Raw genomic sequence first — 27946 nt, 5'->3', positions numbered from 1 at the left:
TTCAGAATGGCCTTCTGAGATTAAGCAATCCATTCAATGATTATAATGATGGTATCATAACGGATAAAGAAGCTGAGTCCATGGCTAAATGGAAGGGAGGAGGCCCGAATGGATTACTCCTAGACGATTGAAAAATTGTAGAGTTTATTCTTGGCTTATAAGAAAATCCCAGAATGATCAAAATCAATAAGCATCTGAAGCCAAAGATTAAGGAAAAATCCAAGGCACTATTCCAAAATTTACAAAGATGTATTTGCTTAGGAACATACGGACCTGAAAGGAGTCGATTCAGAGCTGTGCCAACATAGGATACCAGTGAAGTCAGACGCCAGACCAGTTGAAAAACCAACTCAAAAAATTCTGATGAAGAAAACCCAGCAGCTAAAGAACCATATATTTAGAATGGCCTTCTCAAATTAGGCAATCTATTCAATGATTATGATGTTGGTATCATAACGGATAAAGAAGCTGAATCCATGGTTAAACGGAAGGGAGGAGGCCCAAATTGATTGCTCCCAGAAGACCAAAAAGTTGTAGAGTTTAATCTTGGCTCATAAGAAAATCCTAGAATAATCAAAATCAATAAGCATCTGAAGCCAAAGATTAAGGTAAAATCCAAGGCACTATTCCAAAAGTACAAAGATGTATTTGCTTCGGAGCATACAGATCTGAAAGGAGTCGATCAAAAGGTGTGCGAGCATAGGATACCATTGAAGCCAGATGCTAGACCAGTCACGTCACAGAGGTACATGATGAACCTCAACTATGCCAAGAGAGTGAAAGGGGAGATTGATAATCTTCTCAAAGTTGGGTTCATCACAAAGGTTGCAAGTAGTGATTAGATTTTTTCCATAGTGGTGGTCTTAAAAAATAATGGGAAACCAAGGGTATGTGTGGACTATAGGAAATTGAATGCACAAACAATTCAAGATCCTTTTCCACTACCCTTTATAGATGATGTTCGATGAGATTGCAGGCCCCAAATGTATAATTTCATAGACAGGTACATTGGCTACAATCAGCTCACAATTGCACTTGAAGATAGGACCAACACTACGATGAAATCTTGTAAGTGAATGAATAAAATAGCAGGGGAGCGAGTAGAATGCGGCCAAGATGCAAGCATTTATGGAGTTGCAAGCAAGCATTCTTGTAATATGTACATTATGGTTGATACATGATGGCGAGATGTAACATGAGCTTATCCCTAATTTTGGATCCCTGTAGAAAGGATCGAGTCTTAACTGAAGTTTCATTTTTTTGTCTAATTAATTCGAAGAGCGCTTATGGCAAAAAAGAAATTTGAGCATCGTGGGAGGGAGTTCTTATTAGGGGCGGTTAAGAGTGTAGGAGAGACGTGTCAGCTATATATAAGCTGCTAGGTGCCGGGCGGCAGGCAAGGGAGGCGACACGTGTCGAGCGATCTGTAATGATAAGTGGTGGGTGCAGTCAGTAGGGTCTCATGTGTACTGAGCATCGCCACTCGCACGCAAATTACAGACCATTTGGTGCATGCAGATCCTTGCGCTGTCAATTTGTCAAGGCTCACCCTGAATCTTTCTCTCTCTCTCTCCCCCCCCTCTCTCTCTCTCTCTCTCTCTCTCTTCACATACGTATACACATATCCACAAATGTCCTCTGGCATCGACGCGCAGGAGCTCCAGACGGACGTAGTTAGTGATATCCACAAATGTCCTCTGGCATCGACGCGCAGGAGCTCCAGACGGACGTAGTTAGTGGTGCTGGTAGTGACGGTTGCAGACAAATGTAAAGCACCTGCGGACTTGGACATGCAAGATTTATATCATCATGGCTAGATCACAAAGGGAGCTATTCAAAAGAGGAGGTGCGCAGCTTTACCTCGTAGATGGTGATGAGAGCGCACTACTGCAGTGCGGTGAGTTTACTTTGCTTTTTGTGAAACATTCGCACTCTCCGCTTGCTGCTGTTGTCGCAATGGTCGACGACATACAATGGCCTGTAGGGAAGGACTCTCTTGTGAGCAAGTTGGGCGAGACTGGTTTTTCTTTCTCGAACTTGCCTGCCCGTCTCAAGTACGCTCTTTCTCTAGACAATCTCGACACAACAGAAATTCGAAAGCTTGAATTCCTCTTTCAAAAGTATTCCACCTATTTCCATGCAGGTACATGCGTATGGCATGCAGGTGTGTGCGTATGTATATGTTGTGATTGTGATTGTAATTAATTTAGCAAGGAAAACCCTAGTAATGTACACAAGCTTCTCTTTGTAAGAATTGACATGTGTATAACTAATTAATGTTCTCTAAGGTCCGAGTAATTCAAGTGATTCAGCTTTGGCTCTGTAGATATTGATGCTACTCAAGCAACGGCCACCTTTTGGACCAGGCTTGCCAGGAATATGGACAGAAAGAGACCCGAAAGCCTACCTGACGACGTTGATCTAGGTGGACTGGCGACATTATCAGCTGTACAAAAAAGAGGCATAGTAGACTGCATGCAGAGCCCAAACCTGGTTCGGAGGATGCAGCAGGCGAGGAGAATGTCTGCAGTTGCCAAACTCTTTGTCCGAAGCATCGAGCGCGGCACAATAAACGCATCAACCCATGTCGAGAAGGTGGACACGGATGCACACATTGAAGAATTAGCTATAGCCAGCGTTGATGCAGTTGCAAAGGTGGTGGAGGCCGTGGAGACTGCTGGTAAAACGTTGTTAGAGAGTGCACACGCTGTAGGGAGTGACATTTTGGCGGAGTCAGAGGATACACATAGAGGATCAGGGAAAGAAGTTGCAGAAAGTTTCGATGTTGTTGGCAATCTCATTACCTCCGCATGGACTTTGAACAAGGTTGGCTTGCACATGTTGTTTCGGACAATTGCCAACATTAATAGCAGTGCCAGTATGCGGACAGTTAGCCAGTCCTCCATAAGCACAGATGCAAGTGGCAGATCTTCAACCACCTCAGATCTTGGATCTGTCTCATCAACGTCAACCAAGTCACCTGCAGCTTCTGCAGAGAACAACTCATCTCAGATGCAATATGGTGCATCACCATTGCTTGGTGGGCTTTCCATGCAGAGCACTAGCGCTCAACAGGCTGGGATTACCTCACTGCCTAATGATGGTATGATCAGCAGATGTTTGCCAATTCCTGCTGAGCCAAGCCTACCGTGTTGGCGCCGAAATCCGCCGATGTTACCTGTGCATTTAACAGAGAGAACAGCAGCGCCTGGTCCACCACCGCCCCTACCCCCTCGATTCTACGCTCGATCAACAGCATCTGACCATTGTGGAAGCAGGGGTGTGATGACAGGGCTGACGCTAGCTTCTGGGGGCTCAGCCACGGGGCCAGCTTCTCCAAGTTCCCATGTGTACAGGTCACATGCAACTCCGTTACAGGCTCATATGTCCTCCACAATGACGATGCCACCACCATGTTCGCCACGACCACGTCCCCGGTCACCTCGCCCTCGACCTCCGTTTCATTGACCCCCTAGCTAATATAGCCGAGGACACAGCTCTCTTGAGCTGAGAACGGATTAATTCAATCAAGTTGTTTGGACACTCTCTCCATAAGTACATGCTGCAAACTTCTTAGGTTGGAGTCAGGCAGAAATTTATAACACCATTGGTATATAATATGGAGAGTGTTCGAGATCTCTCAGGGTCCCAAGGTTCTTTTACCCGGCCCGGCCTGGCCTGGCCTGTAGTGCGTGAGGTGATGATTGCAGATAATTGCAGATCACTCCCACAGATCTAGAGCCACCTAATTTCAAATCGGGATGGGTTTTTTCTGCAAGACGAAGGGTTTGAGTGTGACAGTCATTAAGTAAGGGTTTTTGTATGTTATTTCTTCGCATGTAATCGTGTGGGGCAAGTGGGCGCAGGTGTTTCTTACTTAAGAGGCTATATTCACTTACAATTACAGTGTTGCAAATGGTGGAATTGTAATTGCTGCAAATGGTGGAATATGTAGGCTGTAATATTTTGCCCCATCGCATATTGAGTTGCTTCTTTTAATGTCTCCCCCGAGCAATGTTCGGAAAAAGCGTGCCCGGAGCCTCGGCTTAGCTTGGCTTAGCTTTGAGCCGCTTGAGACAGTAGGAAAAAGGAAAACTGCAGTAGAGAAATAAGTAACTAGTCATGCTTTGTTGACCTTGCAGATCTGTTTATGTTTTCAAGATATAATGGGATAGATCCACTAGAAGAATGCTTCACAAATCACAACACAAAATCAGCTCTGCAGTGGTTAGCAGTCTTAACCCGAGGGAAATCAAGTCTTGAACTGCTGAGAAACAACTCTTTTCTGAGCACGTAGTCTATTTTTCATCATCCCTATGAAGCAGATTCTGCATGGAGCCTTCAATATTTACCACCGCTAAGACTACCCTACTCCAAATAATTTGGTTTGGGCCCATACCTATGGGTAATTGTTTTGATACCCGGCTTCCCACATAAGTACGACCTCACATGCCTTGCCTACGGCGGGTCTCGCTCGCTCTTACCAATGGTTTAGAATGGTCAATCCTTTATGGTTTTTTCAAGCTCACTCATGAGCGCGCACAGAACTCGCATTATATCGCTCATTTCTCTATTCTCTGTTTCTATAATCTCTTATGTATGCATGTAAGTGTGTTTATATGTGTGTCCGTATCTAGGGGTGTGCATATGTCTATAAACCATTTTCAAGCCTATATGAAAAATCATATCGCACGGGTCAAGATCGATATATCAGTTTATTTGTCCTATTCTACCTTTGACAATGGTTCGAATATATATAAAGGTAGTATTTGTGCTATTTGTCCATAGAGTTAAGGATGTTCTAATGTGAGCACTCTACTCGATCTTACCAAGGCGTGATTGTTATGGCAATTTTAGCTAGATTCATAAGGTGAGTGAAGATGGTGTCACATATTGCAACTTGACTAGAAAGGATCAATTAGATTGAGTAAAGAAAAATTTATCGATAGCCCTCACCTATGTGAATGGGTGTTAGCCTTGAATGCAATAGTATGAACAATTAGATTGAGCAAAGAAAAATGAATCGATAGCCCACACCTATTTGAATGGGTATTAGTCTTGAACTCAATAGTATGAACATTTAGTTCTCATACACTGAGAGAAAAGCTACATTGTATAATTGATTGAGGACTAAGCCATTGCTATCTCATATGTATCATAAGCTTCATCCCATAGAAGTGCCACCGCTTTGGAAGAAGCTAATAGGGATGACTACACTTAAATTGAAGAAACTAGTAAATAGTGCTTTACCCTCTAATTGGAAAGCTAAGATTCTACAGACAAGATATAATGGGATAGATCCACTATAAGAAGATTGCTTCACGAATCACACAAAAAGATCTTCAAGATTAGGAGTCTTTAACGGTTAACCCAAGGGAAATCAAGTCTTGAACTGTTGAGAGAGAAATCTTTTCTGAGCCTATTTTCCATCTTCCCTATGAAGCAGATTCTACATGGAGCCTTCAATATTTACCACCTCTACTTTAGATAATTTGATATGTGCCCATACCTAGGGGTAAGTGTTTTGATAGCCCGCTTCGCACAAATAAGTAGGATCTCACATGCACCATCTACGACGGATCTCGCTCACTCTTACCAACAGTTTAAGAGTGTGAATCCTTTATGGTTTCTCAAGCTCACTCATGAGCGCGCACAAAACTCGCATTATATCGCTCCTTTCTCTATTCTGGGTTTCTATTGTCTCTTATGTATGCATGTAACTTTGTTTATGTGTGTCTCCGTATCTAGGGGTGTGCATATGTCTAAACCATTTTCAAGGCTATATGCAAAATGGTATCGCATGGTCAAGATTGATATATTAGTTTATTTGTCCTACTTCTCTACCTTTACAATGGTTTGAATATATATATATAATGGTAGCATTTGTGCTATTTGTCCATAGAGCACCAATTAAGGATATTCTAATTTGAGCACTCAACTCGGTCTTGCCAAGGCGTGATTGCTATGACAATTTTAGCTAGATTCATAAGGTGAGTGAAGATGGTGTCACATATTATAAGTCTAGAAAGGGTCAATTAGATTGAGCAAAGAAAAATGTATCCATAGCCCTCACCTATTTGAATGGGTATTAGCCTTGAATGCAATAGTATTATGAGCACTTAGATTGAGGAAAGAAAAATGTATCGATAGCCCTCACCTATTTGAATGGGTATTAGCCTTGAACTCAATAGTATGAACATTTAGTTTTCACACACTCAAAGAAAAGCTACATTGTATAATTGAGTGATGACTAAGCCATTGCTATCTCATATGTACCATAAGCTGCATCCCATAGAAGTGCCAACACTTTCGAAGAAGCTGGTAGGAACGAATGGACTTAAACTGAAGAAGCTAGTAAACGGTGCTTTATTCTCTAATTGGAAAGCCAAGATTTTACAGATGCAAGAGATTGGTTAATATCGGATAAAAAAGGGGTACAAAATTCATAAAAGATATTTTTTGCAAATAGAAATAAAAAGAAAGTACAAATGTAGATATTTGAGAAAACCAATAACATCATTTAGTAACTTAAACCACATCAGTATCATACATGGAAAGACATAGTCAGCATCGATGTTGGTGGACACCATCAACACAGCATTTGAAAGAAAAATTAAACTAATCATTGGTATGCGAACTTTCTTATGCTTTATGGGTCATTTGTTAATATCTTGTAAACAAAGCAACTTGGCAACAAGCGATATGTAATTTTACCCATCATTAATGCTGGCTTTTTGAATGGAGTTGGCTAGCTCATAGACTCTTTGTGTATCCACAATTACTGATTGCGTTCAAAGAGGTTTCTGTACGTTGGCTCTCTCCAACTGGGTGAGGGTCTCTTCCTTGTTGGCATAGTCCATGATCTCTCGTGCAGTCATGGGGATATCCACAGTGTTTCCTTGTGGGTCTCTGAATGTGCCTTGGTAAATTGTCGGACCTCCTTTTTCAGAGTTCCTTTATTCACCTAAGCTTTTTGTTGGCTTTAGTCATTGGGGATTGCATAGGGCTCTATTGCTGCAATTATGTCTCTCAAGGAAAGTCTCTTCTTCTTTTGCAATTATGTCTCTCAAGGAAAGTCTCTTCTTCTTTGCTAAAGATTTGTTGGTTTCCATTGATCGTGTGTGCACGCCAAGTGCAAAAGTTAGTGTCTTTCACAAAATCTGGCAGTTGATCAGTTTCAAGCTATCCAAATGACTTCAAAATAGAAACATAAGCTAATTAGAACCTAAGGGTGCGTGCTATACAAGTTGAGAAAAGTGCATTTTGATGTTTGAATCATGCTGCGAGACATTATATGCATATGATGTCTAAGTGCTCAGAATGAGGTGATATTTCATATGTGTATAGCTCATGGAATTTACATCATGTATATATGCCTGGATTTCAATCTGGATGTCATTTGGCCAAGTTGTGACCATTAGAACTCTTTTCCGGATTTAAAGTTGGATTTTGGCTTAGTTTTGAGCAATTGAGGTTAAAATGGGATGATACTTGGTAGATGCTCCCACAATCATGTGATGAAGGCTTACACTGGATTAAGTTAGGTTTAAGCTTCATTTTCGGCCTAAGGAGACATCATACACGTATGATGTCTACTTTGTTCAAAAGGGCTCAAAATTGCATTAGAGCTAGGTTCTAGCTTTGCATAGACTCATGTCGTATCAGACTTTGATTTGGAATTATTCTCATGTGTTTGAAGCCAAAAATCAAGTATAGAGCTTCAAATTTTCAAAACTTGGGTTTAGATGGATATACAGAGTTAAAACTTGATGGAACTTGAGTTGTGGGCTAACAATGATGGGATAATGACATTGTAAATGAAAAACTATCCCAAATTGGTCATTTTGGCTTCTAGAGACATCATATGTGTATGATATCTCTTATGGGATTTTTGGCCCAAACTTGATCTGTAGGATCCCTAGATGATAACTCTTATCATCTCAAATTTTGATTTGAGATGGATTCCTTGTTGAGAGAGAGAGAGAGAGAGAGAGAGAGAGAGAGAGAGAGAACAAGAGATACACCATGTACGCTCCCAAAGACTGATTCATATTGAGGACAAGATAGAAATATATAGGTGTGTTAAGTATGGAGCCTGATTTACCCTTGTAATTTTCTGTGGTAAAAGCGCACATTTGTAAGGCCCCATTATGAGGAGAAGCCATCGTGCGTGAAGAAAAATCACTCACCGGAAACCAAAATTTTCACCGACAAGAATCAGGGGCAACTTTAAAGGCCTCGGGGACGTAGGCCCCCGAGACTTTTTTTCCGCCGGAATATTATGGCCGGACGGCGGCCGGAAAGTGGTCGGAAAACAACCGGTCGGTTGGCCGGTGGCCGGCAGTCAATGGTCGGTGGTCGGAAGTCAATGGCCGGTGGCCGATGGTTGGAAGTCAATGGCCGGTGGCCGGTGGCCGAATTCAATGGCCGATGGCCGAATTCAAAAGCGGACTTGTCTTCTCAAGGGCGGCCACACATGGACGGATTTGAGGGTCCGATTTGGACTTATTCGCACAAGGGCGGCTACACATGGTTGTCTCTCATAAGAGAGGGCAACCCTTTTGGCCTATAAAAGGAGGCCATTTCTACACACATTTCATAGTGTGAAGTTGATGCAACAAGGTGAGTGTGAGCTGGTGAGAGTGAAGCAAGGCGGGAGCTCCATTAAGGGTATAATCCCTTTGTAAACTACTTCTTGTTTTGAAGTACTAAAGCCATTGAGTGGCTACTTTCCCGTGGACGTAGCCCACATTGGGTGAACCACGTATATCGTGTGTACTCTCTCTCTCTCTCTCTCTCTACTCTATAATCTCGTGTATATAAATCTGTCTCTCTCCATTAAGTAATCTACTCAATTATCTATTTAGCTACGTCTTATTAATTCCTAACAACTGGTATCAGAGCAAGGTTTGCTCGTAGCTAAATTATCTCAAGGAAAGGATTCCTTGAATTGAGTGGGAGTTATGGCGGAGGAAGGTAAGCTCAAGATTGAGAAGTTCAACGGCAAAAACTACCAACATTGGAAGATGCAGATTGAAGACTATCTCTACCAGAAGGACCTCTATTTGCCACTAGGCGGTCTTGCGAAGAAGCCCACAACAATGGCAGATGAAGCATGGATTGTCCTTGATGGAAAGGCACTAGGAACAATCCGGTTAAGCTTGCCGTCAACGGTGGCCTTCAATGTTTCGGAGATGAAGACCACGGAGGACTTGATGAAGTCACTTGAGGACTTCTACGAGAAACCATCGGCATCCAATAAGGTATTTCTTATGAAGCGCTTGTTCAATCTAAAGATGGCAGAGAATGGTTTAGTTGCAGAACACCTAAATGACTTTAACACAAACATAAGTCAACTTCGATCAGTGAAAATCAATTTCGATGACGAAGTGCGAGCTCTCCTTATACTATCATCTCTACCAGATAGTTGGGACAGCCTTGTGATGGCTGTAAGTAATTCTATCTCTGGCACAAATACTCTTAAGTTTGATGATGTTGTGGGTGTTCTCCTAAGCGAGAAAATGCGAAGGAGAAGCACAGGAGAATCATCAAGTGCTGCACTATTAGTGGAAACAAGAGGAAGGCTTAAGGAGAGGTTCAAAAACCAAAAGGGTCGTGATCGCTCAAGGCGGAGCAAGTCACGCACAAAGTCAGTTCTTAAATGTTGGAACTGCGGCAAGAAGGGCCACATCAAAAAGGATTGCTGGTCCAAGAAGAAGAAGGAGATAGAGTCTCAAGACAACAAGCCAACATCGGAGGCCAATGTGGCAGGTAAAGTAGAGCAAGATGCTCTAATTCTCTCATTAGACAATGTGTCTAATTCTTGGATAGTAGATTCCGGGGCTTCATTCCATGCGACACCACACAAGCAACATTTCCAAGACTACACCAAAGGTAATTTTGGGTATGTATACTTGGGAGATGATGAAGCTTGTGAGATTGTCGGCAAAGGTACAGTTTCTGTCAAAACTGCTAACGAAAATGAATGGAAGCTTAAAGATGTTAGGCATGTTCCTTCTCTTCGCAAAAATTTGATCTCTATAGGACAATTGGACGATGAACGTCACAACATTGCATTCGGAAACAAACGGTGGAAGATCTCAAAGGGATCTTTGGTGGTTGCCAAGGGTGAAAAAGTCAGTACACTTTACTTGTGTACTGTTAGCACACAACCTTCAGCTTGTGCAGCAACTACAGAAGTTGACAGTGCGGTGTGGCACTACCGACTTGGGCATATGAGTGCCAAAGGAATGCAAATCCTTCAAACAAAGAAGCTTCTCCCAGGTTTGAAAGAAGTGGACTTAGAGTTCTGTGAAGATTGTGTTTATGGTAAACAAAAGAGGGTAAAATTTCAAAAATCAGGAAATGAAAGAAAAAATAAAAAACTTGAGTTGGTTCATTCTGATGTTTGGGGTCCTACAAGTACACCATCACTTGGTGGCTCATTGTACTATGTAACATTCATAGACGATGCGACTAGAAAAACATGGGTTTATGTCATGAAGAATAAATCCGATGTATTTTTCATATTTCAAAGATGGAAAGCCTTTGTGGAGAATGAAACAGGTACCAAGGTTAAATGCCTCAGATCGGACAATGGAGGCGAATATTGCAGCCAAGCTTTTGAAAGCTTTTGTGCTAGCAATGGCATTCGGAGGCAAAGGACAACCCCAAGGACACCTCAACAAAATGGGATTTCGGAAATGATGAACAGGACAATCATGGAACGAGCACGAAGCATGCGGCTACATGCAGGCCTACCGCTTGAGCTTTGGGCGGAAGCTGTAAGTACGTCTGTGTACTTAATCAATCGGTCACCCTCAACGGCATTGGATGGGGGAGTTCCAGAAGAGGCATGGACAGGTAAACCGGTGAATTATGCATTTCTCAAAGTGTTTGGGTGTGAGGCTTTCATGCACATAGATAGAAGCCTAAGATCAAAGTTAGATGCAAAGTCCAAAAAGTGTTTCTTCATTGGCTATGGAGAAGGAGACTTTGGGTATCGCCTATGGAATCCTGAAGATGGTAAAATCTTAAGGAGTAGGGATGTAATTTTTAACGAACAAAATATGTATAAAGATTACTTGGAAAGAAAACAAACAAAAGAAACAGGTGATGAGTACATGGAGCTTGAGGACGGTGAAGACTCAAGGACTGCAAACGGTGACAATGTGCAACAACACCAACCAAATGAGGAGCCTCAACCTATTCCTCGAAGATCTACAAGAGCAAGTAGACCTCCAGAAAGGTTTGTTCCTTCCTTCAACCATCTCTTGATCTCAGATTCTGGAGAGCCGGAATCATATGAAGAAGCTATGCAACATGAATCCAAAGAAGAATGGACGAAGAGCATGCAAGTGAAGATGGACTCACTACATCGCAACCAAACATGGGAGTTGGTTGAGTTGCCTAAAGGTAAGCGGGCACTTCAAAACAAATGGGTGTACAAGCTAAAGGAAGAAGAAGGTGGGAAGAAAAGGTACAAGTCTAGGCTTGTGGTAAAAGGTTTTTCTCAAAAGAAATTAGGTATTGACTTCAATGAAATATTTTCTCATGTTGTAAAAATGAACTCGATTAGGCTTGTCTTAAGCCTTGTGGCTGCTCATGATCTAAATCTCGAGCAAATGGATGTAAATACAGCATTCCCTCAGGGTGACTTAGAGGAGGAAATCTACATGCTTCAACCAAAGGGGTATGAAGTAAAAGGTAAGGAGAAAATGGTTTGCAGATTAAAGAAGAGCTTATATGGTTTAAAGCAAGCATCAAGACAATGGTACTTGAAGTTTAATCGATGGATGTTGGATCATGGATTCACAAGATGCAACTCGGATCACTGCGTCTACACGGAGAATTTGGGAGATGGGAAATTCATCATCCTAATGTTGTATGTTGATGACATGTTGATTGCAAGTGCTAACATGCAGGACATCAAAGACCTAAAAGAGGAGCTGTCCAAATCTTTTTCAATGAAAGATTTAGGTGCTGCAAAGAGGATACTTGGTATGAACATATCAAGGGACAGGACGAAGAAGACAATAAAGCTATCTCAAGAAGATTACATCAAGAAGGTACTAGAAAGGTTTGCAATGCAAAATGCAAAACCAGTTTCTACACCTTTGGCTGGTCATTTTAAACTAACGAAGGATATGTGTCCAAAGACACAAGAGGAGATAGCCTATATGTCTAAAGTTCCATATGCTGCAGCGGTAGGTTCTCTAATGTATGCTATGGTCTGGACAAGGCTAGACATTGCACATGCAGTGGGAGTTGTGAGTAGGTTCATGGACAACCCAAGTAAAGAGCATTGGCAAGCTGTGAAGTGGATACTTAGGTATCTAAAAGGGACAACAACAAATGCTTTGTATTTTGGAGGAACTGATATTTTTCTAGAAGGGTATACTGATGCAGATATGGCAGGTGACAAAGATACTCGAAGGAGCACTACTGGCTATGTGTTCACGGTTGGAGGCACAGCAGTAAGTTGGGCTTCAAAGCTGCAGAAAGTGGTTTCACTTTCTACCACGGAAGCAGAGTATGTAGCAATGACGGAGGCAAGCAAAGAAATTATGTGGTTTCAAAGATTCTTAGAAGAGCTTGGATTCAAACAAGACAATTGTGTCTTGTACAGTGATAGCCAAAGCGCTATCCATCTTGCGAAGAACTCAGCCTTTCATTCAAGGACAAAGCACATTGAGGTGAGATATCACTTCATACGCACTCTTTTGGAAGAGGGACAACTAAAGCTAGGAAAGGTGCATACAAGTGAAAATCCTGCAGACATGTTCACAAAGGTGGTCAACAAGGAGAAGTTGAGCTTTTGCTCATCTTCAATCGGCATTCAAGGATAAGAAGCCAGAATGGAAAGCAGTCACAGGTTTGGTTTGGAGATCAGTCTCCAAGTGGGAGATTGTTAAGTATGGAGCCTGATTTACCCTTGTAATTTTCTGTGGTAAAAGTGCACATTTGTAAGGCCCCCATTATGAGGAGAAGCCATCGTGCGTGAAGGAAAATCACTCACCGGAAACCAAAATTTTCACGGACAAGAATCAGGGGCAAATTTAAAGGCCTCGGGGACGTAGGTCCCCGAGACTTTTTTTTCCGCCGGGGATATCATCGATAAGGAGGCTTGTTAGGCGCTGAGCTTCCTTGAAGGAGATCAATGTGATGGTCATCATCCCCTCATTTTGGAGGTAAGTCCATAGGGATATCATCGATGCACGCATCTTGAAATCCTTTTAGAAAATCCGACAAGTCTAACTCTTCTTGATTCTTATCATTTACATTTGATGAAACATTAGGATCTTTTAGACACTCTTTGAAAAAAATCATGTACACAGAAACTGAGCTCTTTATTGACTTATCAAAAGCAAGAGGATTTACAAGTGGTATAGTGTGACCACGCTCACTAGCATCTATATACATGTTCTTTCCCCTGTAGGTGAAGTAGATTCTCCTTTCAGGGAACTTCATATTGGTAGCCATGCGATCAAACCATGGCGCCCCTAGGATAGCATCCTCATGTTGGAGAGGAGAGATGGAGAAGTCTTCTTTGTCAACATAGCTTTGGACATGAAGCCTCAACTTCCCAATCAAGGGAGTAACGGAGGCTTGTTGTCCCTTGAAAGCTGCATCAACCATTACCATATCTCCCATCTCGAAAGCTTGAATACCCAACTTGGTGAAACTCTGGTTATATGAAGTTGTGAGTAGAGCCAGGGTCAAACAAGATGAAGACATCATGCTCTCTTACCTTTCCCCAAGCATAGGAAAGTGATGATCCTTTGCAATGAGCATCCTCTTTTGAAGCTTCGATGGTGGAAGCCCTAGGAGTCTCATTGCGAGTATTCTTCCTGGGGCAAGAATGATAGCAATTTCCTTGCTCCCCACACTTGAAACACCTATGGTCCTTGAGAAAAGCTTCAAGATCTTCAAGAGAGAGTTTTTTTTTACCTTTGTAAACTCCCTTCTCTTTGGACCGATTCTTGTTGTTGTTGTTGGAAGTGCCTTGGGAAGAATTTTGAACATTGGTTTTTCCCTTTGCATCATTTTTGTCTTTGTTTTCCATGGGCTTGACATTACCTGTAGCCCCTTGATGAAAATTGATGTGTGAAGCAACCATGGTGTGATGGATTACTTCGCTAGTAGTACCAGGCCATTGAGAGTTGATGTATTCGGCCATCTCTTCAGGTAATCCCGCTCAGAATCGCTGCCTTTGCTAGGCAAAGTCTATCTTTTGAAAGACACTAGCCTTGAGATGTAAATCCCAAAACTTTTCTGGATAGACTCATGAGAGAGAAGCTTCAAGCTGCACCATTTGGTAAGCACTTTGTCCTTTGCATCGCTTGCAAGGAATTGTTTCATGATGGAAACTCCTAGAGTTTTCCATGTCTTTGGAGATTCACCATTGCCACGAAGGCTAGCCCACCATTAACAAGCTGATTTTTGGAAGTGCATAGCTACATGGCGTAGCTTGGAGGACTCTGTGAAGCCCCAAAGGCCGCATCAAATTGTTGGATGAAGGCCAACACTTTGTCGGTAGCACCAAAGGTGCCATCATAGGTGAGAAAAGAGATACTCTTTCCTCCATCCTTGAACTTCTTTAGCTTTTGTGACCTTCGCCATGCAGGAAATGATTTGCGATGTCCTCCCCTCTTGTATTCTCTAGGAGAATAGCCATAGCTTTCATTGGAAGATGAGGAAGGTGAAGAAGAAGCAGAAGAGGGTGACCTCTTCTTAGCCCTTTTCTTCCTTTGTTTCCTCTCTTCCCTTTCGGAGTGGCGAGGAGAAGGACTATGTGTTGATCTTTTCCTTTTGGGAGGAGTGGGCGATCGTCTAGACCGCCGTCTTCATGGAGCCACATCTTCAGAGGAACTTAAACTTTCATTGCTTTCTTGCTCTTTGGATTCCTCCTCTCGAATGGGAGAGAGTATTATTTTGGGGGTCTCTTCAAGAGGCCTCCTAAGCTCTCTCTTCTCTTAGAGAGGAAGGGAAATTCCATAAGCACAAAGTTGTTGAGTAACGTCATCTTGCAAAGCAGGTTTGACCATAGCTTGCTGCAACCTAGTGACGAGATAATTCACAAACATGGGAGCATCATCATTAGCACCTTCATGTGCAAAATCAAAACTATCAATGTTCATTCTACTCTCTTGATTATTGTCAGCCATGTTAATAAAATTTATGTATGTACCTAGTGTATGATTTGGCAATTCAAAACCTTAGTTACCACTCATCTTAGCCTTTGAAAATCGGCTCTCAAGTATCTACGTCCATGGCTCGAAGTGGTTAATTATAGAGAGTAGAGGAGTAGGTCTAACATAGCAAAGTTGTCGAGGGCTAGCTCCTTTCGGACTTCTTATGACTCAATAATGGTAAAGCTGTAGGCAAGTCTAAAAAGACTTCATTATTAAGTCCAAAGCTCCCGAGGTGCACACCATATCCCACCTAGTGGGCTCAACAAAACCGATAATTAATAGATCCCAGTTCCACTTACCCTAATATAATTAACACTAGTTTTGTAATTGAACACTTAAGTGTCATGAGACACTAAAGTGTCCTGTTTTCCTTCCAAGTTTTGGCAATTTATTTGTCAAGCTAGAAAGAAGTTTTTTATACCTTGCTTCTACCATAGGTTGGTCATGAGGGAAAGAAAACACTCAATTTTTCTTCATGTCAAAATACAATCCGTATGGATAGAATTCTCGTAAGTTCTAAGTCATAAAGTTTAGTAAAATTTCAAGCTGTTCTGCCCAAAAAATTATAAAATTCTTATATCTTTTTATAGAGATCACCCTTTTTAAGTTTGTAAAAGCCAAGTGTTAGCATTTAGTGTTACAAAACAGTGGAATGCACTTTAAAGACAAGTTTCCAAGTCACATGCAAGTTATAGACATAATTTCATACTTGAGCACGTGCTGAATTAGAGCATAATTTTGGTCTTCCAAAGCTCCTTCCATGGAATTGGGGCTATTCTAGTGCAATTTGACAACTACAAATGACTTTATATGTTGAAACCAAGAAACTACGTATTTTTTGGGCTCCATAACTCAATTAAATCTTTTTGCTTGAACTCTATCTTGAATTTTTTATCGTGGAAAAACTCTTCAAAATCTTGAGTTCTCAATAATAATATTAAAATCAAGGTTTTGGGCACCCCAATTGTGTATGTACCATGTACTTCGATACATTTAATTGATCTACATAGAAAGTTTGATATTATTTGAGGTTTTGAATGCTTATGTCTCAAGAATGAAAATATCAAAGTTCTCTCTTATGCTGTTTTGAATATTTAAAATAATCAAATAATTGTTGCATACCAAAGCCCTTCTATTTGCCATCTTGAGCCCTAGATGGAAAGGGTAAGCAATGCATCACTTTCTAAAACTCACAAATACATCAAAAACATATTTTTCTTTGTATACAACGATATGCTTGAAATGGATATATCAAACACATAGAACTTTCCATTATTTTATATACTCCCAGGTCAATTTTTTTTCACATGAAACTTTCAATTATCTACATCAAAATTGTGGAAAAGACACCTAAAATTTTCTACAAGGTCGCTTCATATTTTCTTGAGCTTATAAAGTTGATTTCTTAAAAACATCAATCCCAGTCTTATGAGGGTCAACTTGATGAGTATAGTTATGGATCATGATAGATTCTAAAATGCAAGGTTATATTTTTAAAATACCCTCTAGCTAACATATTTAAGAATATCAAGAGGGTTTTCTTAAATAAATTGTCTAATGCAAGAAGCATTCAATTTAAATTTGTAAAAAGAGGACACTTACGTGTCTTGTTTTTGTACCAAACTAGTGTTAACAACATCAATCATTTACAGGCTACTTAAGGACCTCTCTTCTTAAGCAAGAAAAGAGAAACCAAATGCTCTGAAACTAATGTAATGGAATTGGTCTATTTAACTTGAAAGTAGCGGAAATTAATGAGAGTACTTTTGAGAAATGACTTTGTGAGCATAGCAGGTGAACATAATTGAAGCTAGCAACATAATCATAGCAATTAGTTAACTTGGCATGAACAATAATTTTGCAAGAGAGAGAATTTAGAGAACATGACAACAGTTGAGGACCGGATTTATGTGGAGCCGATCCCCCCTCCAATAGGCATCTGTATTATGATTTCTCCCATTAAGAGAGACTTGTTACAATACAATCTTTGTGTTCCTTGTGACCTAGGTGATGCTTGAAGTTCATTGGACCCCTCCAGGCCTAGCTAATCACAAGCAGGAGGCATTACAAGCAGTAAGGGTAGCCTTGGGACAAGTGTCCTCCTTTCCCCTTTGACAGAGAGGACTTTATAAATGCAAAATCAATTAATTAAATCTCCTAAATTATCATTGGACCCCTTGGGTGGCCAACCAATAGTCTTCAGGCACACCATGAGGGCAACTTGAGGAGGAACTTGAGAAGTGTCCCTTATGCTGTCTTTGTACCATGCATGCCTAGTGTGAGTGTGTGAGTGTTCTCTCTCATCCCACTCATGTACAGATCGCCCCCTCCTTGTAGGGATTGAATATTTGACTTTTTCACACCTCAAGCCCCTCATGCATAGGCCCAGTTCCCAGCACAAGCTTGACCCTTAAGCACTTTAAGCTTGGGCTGGTTTCTCACCTCAAGTATAACCCTAGCATGTCAATCATCAAGCACCTCAATCATCTCAAGCACCTCAATCATCAAGCACCTCAAGCACCTTAGTCATCAAGCATGACAAGCAGGACAAGCACCTCGAGCTGGGTCGGGTTCCCGCCTCAAACTCAGCCCTAGCTTACCTAAGGTGAAAGGACTTTTACACACATTATTGGACGTCTTCAATGAAGCTAACCCTAAGGTCTTATGCTCCATTTGGTGAGCCTTGCTCTTTGATAGACCATCTCTCATTTGAGCCCCTTTACCATTGGCCCCGTGTTGAGATAAATCTATAAGCACATGTCTATATATTAACCCTTGTTCCCGTTTATTCTCCCTCATTAAGTGATCACTTTAATATGAGATGACACCATGAATTGAATCGTTGCGTGATTGTTACCGCTCTGATACCATGTTGAGATGTAGAGATAAAGAGAGAGAGGAGACAAAAAAGACACCATGTACATTTTTAAAGAAGACCGATTCAGGTTGAGGACAAGAAAAAAAAATATAGGTGAGACCAAGTTGAGTAGAGTGAGCCATATATAGCTCCAACATTCATGTGGTTGGGAACATAGATTGTGTCCTAGGCTAGGATCTCCCTACTTTGGAGTCTAAGTGGTCACAACCTTCCTCAAACTTGTCCAAATTGCATGCATGGCCTTTATACTATATACCATAAGATGCATCCCATAGAAGTGCCACCCGCTTTGCAAGAAGTTGGTAGGGACGAATGCACTTAAATTCAAGAAGCTGGTAAACATTGCTTTACCCTCTAATTGGAAAGATAAGATTTTACAAATGAAGAGATTGGTTAATATTGGATAAAAAAGGGGTGCAAAATTCATAAAGATATTCTTTTCCGAATAGAAATAAAAAGAAGAAATTGCAAATGTACATATTTGAGAAAAAAAATAACACCATTTAGTAATGTAAACCACGTCAAGTATCATACGTGAAAAGACATAGTTAGCATCGATGTTGGTGGACACCATAAAAGCAAATTTGAAAGAAAAATTAAACTTATTATTTGTATACGAACTTTCTTATGCTTCATGTGGTCATTTGTTAGTATCTTGTAAACAAAGCATCTTGGCAAGCACTTTGTAATTTCACCCTTCATTAATGCTCGTTACTTACACTGGTGGTAAATGAATGTTTATCGCTACATCAATGATTTTGGTCTCTCTCTCTCTCTCTCTCTCTCTCTCTCTCTCTCTCTCTCTCTCTCTCTCTCTCTCTCTCTCTCATCTTATCTTCCATGGCTCTTTAACTCCAACTCAAGCATTCACCTCTTGAAGCCTACCTGATCCCGCTCAGAAATTTCAATGGCATCTCTCTACCGCTCTCTGAGCCTCTTTCTTGTGCCACATGGAAGACTGAAGAAGGGCTCTCCCTTATAGAGTAGAATAGATGGTGCAACAATGATGTGTGTGATGAGAGAGAGGGATAGAGGTATGTTCGATATCCCCTTGCACCCTTGCTCTACTCTAGAAAAGTCACCCGCGCACACACATACACGCACACAAAGATCAATATTCAGCTTTTCTCAGTCTAGACCATGCCGGGGACGATGCACACATCACATGGCCTTCGTATCCATTTCGACACTTCTATTCCCCTTCTTGTTGGCACCTTTTTTAGCAACTTAAGTATTTGACCTTGATGCCATGTTGCTGAAGTACAAGAAGTTTGAGGGTGGGAAAACTGTTGAGGGTGGTGACAGAGACATTCTAAAAGAGACAACTCTATTTGCAAGCAACCAAGGTAATGTCAGTGTTATATATCTGTCTCCTCCCATGTTTGAATCATGGTCACCGTGTTCATTGTTGTCACAATATGCTACCCAGGTAAGTGGTGACTCTGTAAGGATGACAATGTAGCTGAGGTAGAGGATCCTAAAATGGAATCAACCCTGTAATTTGTAGGGGTGGATATGCGGAAGAAGAGAAAGAAGCAGGTGGAGGATGAGCTGTCCTAGGACCCCAAAAAGATTACTGGCATACTCCCCCCAAAAATTAGAGCATGCAAGAAGCTTTGGCTTCTTGCAGCTTTGTATCTTTTTTTTTCATGCTATCTTGTTTAGATTGCAGCTTTGTATCTTTTTTCCCTGCAATATAAATTTAAGTAATCTCTCTTAGTTTCGGTCCATTTGTGCTATGTACTGAAAATTCGTGTGGTTGGCTCAAAACCCCCACCACCCATGATGAGGTAGAGCACATTGATCGCCAGCTTCCTTGCTACAAACCAATGTCTTGCTTCCCAGTCCATAGAGATTTGGCAGTAATTGTAGACTTCAACAATGTGCTTTCTTGTGTGCATGATAAGCACAAAGTATTGGAACTCTCAGATTTAAACACACTGTACTTTGACAAAGTAAAGGAGGATGATAACGTCACGTACTATGTACAGAACGATGCAGAGTTATTCTTGCTTGGACTCAGTCGATAGCAGAGACTTTTTTGTGGTCGTCGCACGCCTACCACAATCTTGAGAAGGGTATGGACAAGTCCCTATCTCAGGCCAAGCGTTATCTAGGTGGGTGGCTAGCACATAACTGCTGCCATGTTAGTAGTTTTTGAGAATATGGAAACCCCCCAAAGCAAATGTTTTTCAAAAAACTAGAAACCTTTTGGTACCTCTTTCTTAAGTTCCATAAGTCTAACACTTTAATGCTGGCTGATTCCCTTTATAAGATGTGCCTCAATGTACCAGTAACTTTGTCATTCTACCTGGGATAGAACAACAAAATTTGAGGCAGTGGGAAAATTTCCTCAAGGAGGATGTTGCCTTATTTATAATATAGTGGGATGAGACTCCTGCCAGAGCCAACACTGTTAGGGAATGTCCATTTGATGCCAAGAAGGATGAACTTGCACAATTGGACTAGGAGCTGGCCGCACATGGAAAAGTACGGGCACAACACAAAATTCTTGCATTGAAAATGCCACCTCCAGCAACCAATTACAAGCGGCCACGTCGACAAGAATGGCCAGAGCAGTCTTCTAACTAACTGACTTTACTCCTTGAAAAAGCTAACTCCCTATAAAGAAAATTGTTCTTGTATCTTAACCTGATATACTATGAAGAATTTTGCAAGCTAATTGTTTCTGCTGCTGTCAGCTGGATTGGGTGTTAAATGTTGGTTAAGTGGTCAAGTGGTTCAAAGTGATGTCCAAGTGATACAAAGTGCTTAAAAGTGCTAGTCAGGTGGTCCAAAGTGGTCCAAAGAGCTGGTCAAGTGGTTCAAGTGGTTGTTAAGTGGTGGTCAAGTAGTACAAAGTGATGTCCAAGTGGTTTAGGGGGTTGGTCAAGTGGTTCAAAGTGTTGGTCAGGTGGTTCAGAGTGCTTGTCAAGTGGTATAAAGTGCTGGCCAAGGGGTTTAGGGGGGCGGTCAAGTGGTTCAAGGGGCTTGTAAAGTGGTATAAAGTGCTTAAAAGTGATGGTCAAGTGGTCCTAAGTGGTCCAAAGACCTTGTCAAGTTTTTCGAGGAATCTCATAGCTCGAGCGAGATTCTCCGAGCAATCCATAAAACGAGCGAGATAGGGCAAGGCACATATACAAAACAAAAACCAAACATGATTTCTTAGGTGACTTCAAGCACAATAACAAAAAAATTAATTGAAGATTGCACCTATTTTTTATGGTAAATCAACCAGAAATTTTTGACCGACAAAACCCTTTGAACAAGGTTTGGGTAGAGTGTTTTCTTTGATGGGCTAGAACACATGGAACCATTATAATGGCATATTGATATTCGTCTCCAATTTCAGCCCCCCAATCAAAGGATTAAACCACAAGCTTTACACTAAAAAGGTAAGGTTGTTGCCACTAAACTAATCTCATGAATAAAGAGAGTTTGGGAGCTCTTCACTTCTTCTTCTTCTTCTTCTTCTCCTCTCTCTCTCTCTCTCTCTACATCAAGTTATTATGGGTCTTCAGGAACGTTTAGAGATACCAAACGTCGACTTTGATCTGAGCCTGCCCTCGATGAGATTGACACCCTCCTCCTCAGTTCGCCCCATGGACCTCCATATCTGTGCTACGTGAGAATGGATAGGGATCATCTCTCTCTCTCTCTCTCTCTCTCTCTCTCTCTCTCTCTCTCTCTCTCTCTCTCTCTCTCTCTCTCTCTCTCTCTCTCTCTCTCTCTCTCTCTCTCTCTCTCTCTCTCTCCCCCCTTCCTTTTAATGGGGTGTAATCATTGCCATTCGGCTTGGAAGGAAATAGCAACGAAGAGGAAAGCAAAGGAAAAATCTCTGACAGGGAAAGGATAGCCTCTCTCTCTCTCTCTCTCTCTCTCTCTCTCTCTCTCTCTCTCTCTCTCTCTCTCTCTCTCTCTCTCTCTCTCTCTCTCTCTCTCTCTCTCCTTCCATTGAAAACTGTCTTCTACTTATTGTCTCATCGTGCTACCCAGTCGGGAAGACCTCCAACATCTGCCTCTTAAGATGTGTCACAATTGCCTCGCACAAAGCTGGGTGCGAACACATATGCATGAGTGGTGCCAACACACCCTTAAAAACATTTGCGGGCATATCCTCGAGCAGCATGTTGCATGCATACCTCTCTAACCATGCAGACATGCGGCTGACCAAAATCATCGTAAACTCCTTACTGCCATTCTCTTTGTCACTATCTAGCTGTATATCCTCCTTTTACTCTCGCTGCAATTGCTGCTCTATGAAAATCACATTGGACCAGGGTTCCAAATTGTCAGAATTCCCTGACGCATCATTCACTATACTGATGTACGTCCGCCATGGAAGAATTTGGCACATAATCCTTTGCACATGGACAATATCAAGGTAAGGACATATAGTCTTCAAGAAGTGTGACCTTGAGTCTCCATGGAAGTCAAAATGCATGGGAGTTTTTATCAAATACTAATAAGTTCCTGGCCTACCATATAAAGGAATTAAATAGATTGGTAGCTCTAGTTTTAGCTATGCAGACGTGCACCTACGCATGCAATATCATGACCAAACAAAATAAGTCTTCGAGGAACGTCAGCACCGTTCTTACGTTCGTCATTCTACAGAGTAGCCACGTTGCAATGACGGTGTTGGGATGTGCTGGAGACGAGCAGCGATGCATAATAAATAACAATACAGGCTAGCTAATTAGGCGAGCACTCCAAGATCAAAGGTGTTGAACGTTACTGCTTGTCTCCGGGTTACGAGCTTGGTAGCGTTAACTACTATGTGCGACGTGTAATTGTGGACAACACCCGTCGCTCCTTTCACATGACAATGGACACAGCCTCCGACCTTACGTGGTTGCAATGCCAGCCCTGCCACCCATGCTTGGAGCAGCTGGACCAACCCATCTTTGACCCCCGAGTGGACTCCACGCCTTTCCATAATCAGAGGTGACTCCCCTCTCTGCAATCTCCTAGGCCGCCTCCAATTAAATGTCGAGGCCGGACAGCTCCACCTGCACCTACCTCAAAGTGTACCAGGACGGCGGCATGCCCGTCGGCAAGATCATCTCCAACACTCGTGCTGCTTGACTTCTTGTCGGTGCCAAAAAAAGACTTTTGCGCCTCTCTGTTATGTGTTGCGCCACATCAATGAGAATTCGTCCTCCTCAGAGTCAGCTCCAGCATGCAATCAAATAAAATCTTTAAACTTTCTGTTTACAACCTGCAGGTGCGGAACTAATGCTTGCATGTACATGTGCATCTCTCTCTCTCTACTCTACTACACCTACTCGCTCTACTCTTATTAAAATACAATAACAAAGAATATTCTTTCTTCCCTACATGAATACCTTTCCCCAACCTTGGTTGTATCGCCTCCTCTGCGTGGGCAGCAACAGCAGCCCCGTTGTGCAACAAGTTTTCCTCCACTACGCATCTGCCACCATGCTTACTGCCATACAGAGCGCATGGACAACAGGACCTCGCGTGAGAGAGAGAGAGAGAGAGAGAGAGAGAGAGAGAGAGAGAGAGAGAGAGAGAGAGAGAGAGAGAGAGAGAGAGAGAGAGAGAGAGAGAGAGAGAGAGAGAGAGAGAGAGAGAGAGAGAGAGAGAGAGAGAGAGAGACTGTCACATCATGCACCTTCTCCTGCTGATCAACCCTCCAACATTGTTCAGCCCTTGCCATCTTTTATGTTTACCGCTAACAACTAGACACCCACCTGGGTGCCAACCGCACCCCCAATCCCTCCCATGCTGCCTACCGGCTCTCCTCACTCTCTTTCCCTCTCTAGCCGCCACACATTAGGAATTCTGATCTCATGCGAATTATCTCACACAAGCTTTCCCTGATGCAGCAGGCCATGATTCCCCTCATGCAAGCCTTCCCTCACACAAGACATGCTTTCCTCTCACTGGACTACCCGTTCGCGTCTCGTGAAAGAAAGACCACAGGCCAGCACCTGCTTAAAGGTGAACGCGTAGGTGATGCATATAAAGACAGGCCAAAAAACACAAAGGGCCAGCACCTGCTTAAAGAATCCACAGTTATTGTTGAAAAGAACCCATAAGTATACACAAGGCCTCTCTAACCGTAGCATCCTCTCCTGAAGAGACTGCGCACAACATGTGAACCTCATTATTGGACGGGTGCAAAAGAGCCTGGCTTGCCAAGGCGCAACAGAAAACGTGCTAGCTAGAGAGAGAGAGAGAGAGAGAGAGAGAGAGAGAGAGAGAGAGAGAGAGAGAGAGAGAGAGAGAGAGGTCAAATTTGCATGCATACCTTCCATGCAACTCATAGAAGTTTGGCAAATCTGCATGGCGCAGGAGAGAGAGAGAGAGAGAGAGAGAGAGAGAGAGAGAGAGAGAGAGAGAGAGAGAGCTCCTGGGCACTAACAGCAGTCGCAGGCATAACAGCAACAGCCACCATGGGGAAAACACGTGGTATGGGAGAGCTGGTCGCAAACTGGGCAGACAAGGCATATAAGAAAATAAATCTTGGAAACGAGTGGAAGAAGCCCTTCGCAGGTTCCTCCCACGCCAAGGGCATCGTTCTTGAGAAGATTGGTATTGAAGACAAGCAGCCCAGCTCTGCCATTCAAAAATGTGCCAGGGTACAACTTATCAAGAATAAAAAGAAGATTGCAGCCTTTGTTCCAAATGATGGTTGCCTGAACTACATTGAAGAAAACGATGAAGTGTTGATTGCTGGGTTCGTTCGTAAGGGACATGCTGTTGGTGATATTCCTGGAGTGCGGTTCAAGGTTGTGAAGGTATCGAGAGTGTCTCTCCTTGCCCTTTTCAAGGAAAAGGAGAAGTCAAGGTCTTAAGATTTGAGAAGATATGTGAAAGTCCTGCAGGATTTGTACCTTATTGATTAGCTTCCTGGGAATGGCCAGGGGAGATCATCACAAAAGTTTTGTTAATCTCATGAGATGAGCCAGCTGCTATTTTTCGATGCATGCATTTCCTTCTTTTGAACCATGGGATGGAGAATCATTGTGTCAATGAAGATAAAGATACTTTGTTTGTCCTCAAAAAGAGAGAGAGAGAGAGAGAGAGAGAGAGAGAGAGAGAGAGAGAGAGAGAGAAAGAGAGAGAAAGGAGATTCCTACTTTGGCATGAGCCTTAGGCTAGCATAGGCTCCTCCTAAACAACAGAGATTGATATAGGGTCTCTGGCTCCCATCTTGCAAACCTCGGAGACCAGAGCCTTGATGCCCTCAAAAGAGCATGGGGCTACATCAAGGCTCACAAGCTCCAGAGTAGTACTGAGATATTGCAGATCTTATGTGATCCTCCCCTTAAGAAGGCACTTGGACAAGACAATGTTAAGGTGTTAGAAGTGCTCAAATACTTGAGTCCCCACTTGTCAGCACATTTTTCTGTTGATTCTATTAGGCTGTTGGCGATGCAGATGGTAGAGGGCAAAGAAATAGAACAAGTAAATGTCAAAGTGGACATGTGCGTAGAAAAGCTTACGATGGTTATAATCCTGAAATAATTAAGCCAGCCGCTTCAATGCAGCTAGCTGCTTGTGCTTTTAGCAAAGTGTGTATATCATTGCTTTCAAGCACGACCTGTCAAGTAAACTTTGATATTTTGGAACTTAGGAGGTAGTATATCCATTGAAAAATCTTTTTGTTGTAGTGCATCCATATATAGCAAAAAATAAATATTCTGTTGATGATAAAATTTACTATATTGCATACAAACACTTGCTCGGGTTTGTCTTTGCTCGGAAAAACTCGCTCGGTGCGTGGTAAGACTCAAGTTTTTTAGGGGGCTTGTACATGGTGGTCAAGTGGAACAAAGTGTTGTCCAAGTGGTTCAGGGGGTTGATCAAGTGGTTAAAAGTGTTGGTTGGGTGGTTCAAAGTGCTTTTCAAGTGGTATAAAGTGTTGGCCAAGTGGCTTAGGGGTTGGTCAAGTGGTTCATAGTGCTTGTCAAGTAGTATAAAGTGCTTAAATGTGTTGGTCAGGTGGTCCTAAGTGGCTGGTAAAGTGCTCAAAAGTGCTTTTAGGTGTTTTTGGGGACTAGTAAAGTGGTTCATTTCTTTCGGTAAAGTGTTGGTCAACTTCCCAAGTGCTTAGAATTGCTTTCAAGCATTTTAAAAGATGTCCCTTATCACTCTATTGTGAAAAGTGTTGTCTATTTCAGCAGGGGTGATTAACTATAATTTTAGAGAGAAGTAGTCAGGTGATCCCCCCTTCCCCCTCATCTTTGATGTAATCCTTCTTGACTCTCTTCAATATAGTTCACTACCTTTTTTTAATTTTTTAAAAGTGCTAGCTACTGTTTAAAGTGCTGGTCAAGTCCTCAAGTCAAATTTACATAGATAAATCTTACAAGTTCTCCTCTAGGGGCATGCTATTATAGATTTTCTTGAATATGTCATTTGACATATCATATACATTATGCTCACCTTCCCTCGGGGACATGGAAAGCTTGATGCATCACACCAGATGGGAGTAGATTAGAGTAGTGGGCTTGTTGTCCAAAAGGACATAAGTATCATCTCGGCCATTTACCTTATCGTAGAATAGGCCCTCAACCACATACAAATTTTTCTTAATGATGTTGTGCCATTGATCCTTTTCCTCTGTTTTGGCCAGGCGCTTTGTATTGGTGAATTTCAGGACGTAGAAGTATGTACCTGCCTCCTCTACAGTCACTACAAAGTTCTGGCCAACCATCAAAGCATCGCTCAGGTCATCGTGGTGGCCAACATACATGGGGGCGTATTCATTCTCATCCTCGCTTGAAGCTTCTCCATTGATTTCATTTGTCACTGTGGTTTGTATTTGCAAGTATACCCACCCCTAAACATGATCTTTGTTGGCACATCTCCTCCATTGACCTTTCATGTAGACACCACAAAAGCAAGGGAGAAGTCTGTGCCTTAGTCTGTGCATATCCTTTTGACTGTAGCCATTGACACAGTGTCAAGATCAAGACCCTGTCATGCGCTTGCAATCCCATGTCATAACTCTATCAACATCATCAAGCTTGACCTCTCAAAAAGCACGATCAACTTTCTTGCCTGTTTGCGAGCATTGATTTCTGAGAGTTGCATTGAGGAATGCAGCAATGTTTGAAGTGTTATGCAGCTCCCACCCGTCAGATTTCAAATGCTCGTGTGTGTGGGCTCTTTTGACCATTGCCCTTTGTGTTCACCCTTTCCATGGATTGAAAGCAAAGAAATTGTGCGTCATTTCAAAACCTGTCATATTGAAGAATCGTGCAACAAAATAGAATGGCCGCATTGCTTTGAACACACCCAATGTCACTTGACACTATAGCCTTGTCTTTTCAGCCATTCATTGTGCAAAAGAAAACAGTGCTGCACAAACAAAGTGTCATGTGTCTTGGCATCAAAGATGTAGAAGTGAGTGGTCTTTTGTATGGCTCCAAGCACATCACGTAAGTATGAAATGTGAACAAAGATTGTGACCTGAGATGAATACCAATGCATTGACTGGATCTCATTCTGCACCTTGAAGGAATATTTTTTTTTCAAAATCCACTATAGACACCACTACATCATCAAGAAAATTGGCCAAACACTTCTTGAACTGTTGAGTTTGCCACCTTGAACTTCCCTAGTTTCCCTTGGAGCACAAAAATGAAACTGAGCTGCTAAACCCACGAGGTCTTTTCAACATTTATCTAGACCTTCTTCATTTGTTTCCTGTGTAGGAACCTTGTCAAAAAGCATGACAATCAGTCTAGAGATACCATCACTCTCTTTGATGGGACACAACAAGAGCCTTTCAATCCCGCAATCAGTGCATGTTCCCAAAAGACATTTGCTATTGTTAAAAGCATTATCAGTTGGCTTTGGACACAATACAGACTCCCATAGTTCTATCAAGGATGAA

The 27946-nt window shown here is 42.1% G+C and overlaps 1 protein-coding gene and 1 pseudogene across 2 annotated transcripts; both read left to right on the top strand.

Moving 5' to 3' along the window:
* Window positions 1-1514: 1514 nt before the first annotated feature.
* LOC147433621 (protein EARLY-RESPONSIVE TO DEHYDRATION 7, chloroplastic-like) lies at window positions 1515-4712 on the top strand. 2 transcript variants are annotated; one of them, XM_086489760.1, is made up of 3 exons: window positions 1515-1897; window positions 1985-2143; window positions 2327-4712. In XM_086489760.1, exons 1-3 carry the CDS (start codon window positions 1810-1812, stop codon window positions 3466-3468), a joined length of 1389 nt encoding a protein of 462 aa, XP_086345886.1. In that variant the 5' UTR covers window positions 1515-1809; the 3' UTR covers window positions 3469-4712. The 2 variants fall into 2 exon arrangements, with proteins under 2 accessions (XP_086345886.1, XP_086345885.1); XM_086489759.1 differs by having other exon boundaries at window positions 1515-2143; window positions 2327-4711.
* A 19781-nt stretch (window positions 4713-24493) lies between these two features.
* Window positions 24494-24896, top strand: LOC147433620 (small ribosomal subunit protein uS12y pseudogene; annotated as a pseudogene).
* Window positions 24897-27946: the final 3050 nt, after the last annotated feature.

Source organism: Adiantum capillus-veneris, chromosome 19, assembly GCF_014529385.1.
Source record: "Adiantum capillus-veneris isolate H3 chromosome 19, ASM1452938v2, whole genome shotgun sequence".
NCBI lineage: Eukaryota > Viridiplantae > Streptophyta > Polypodiopsida > Polypodiales > Pteridaceae > Adiantum > Adiantum capillus-veneris.
Note: the sequence above shows the minus strand (reverse complement) of the source record. Positions and strands in the feature narration are given on the sequence as shown.

Coding starts and splice junctions, on each gene's coding strand:
- LOC147433621 (XM_086489759.1), top strand. CDS start 1,810: ATGGCTAGATCACAAAGGGAGCTATTCAAAAGAGGAGGTGCGCAGCTT. Junction 2,144..2,326: donor TTCCACCTATTTCCATGCAG/GTACATGCGTAT, acceptor TTGGCTCTGTAG/ATATTGATGCTACTCAAGCA.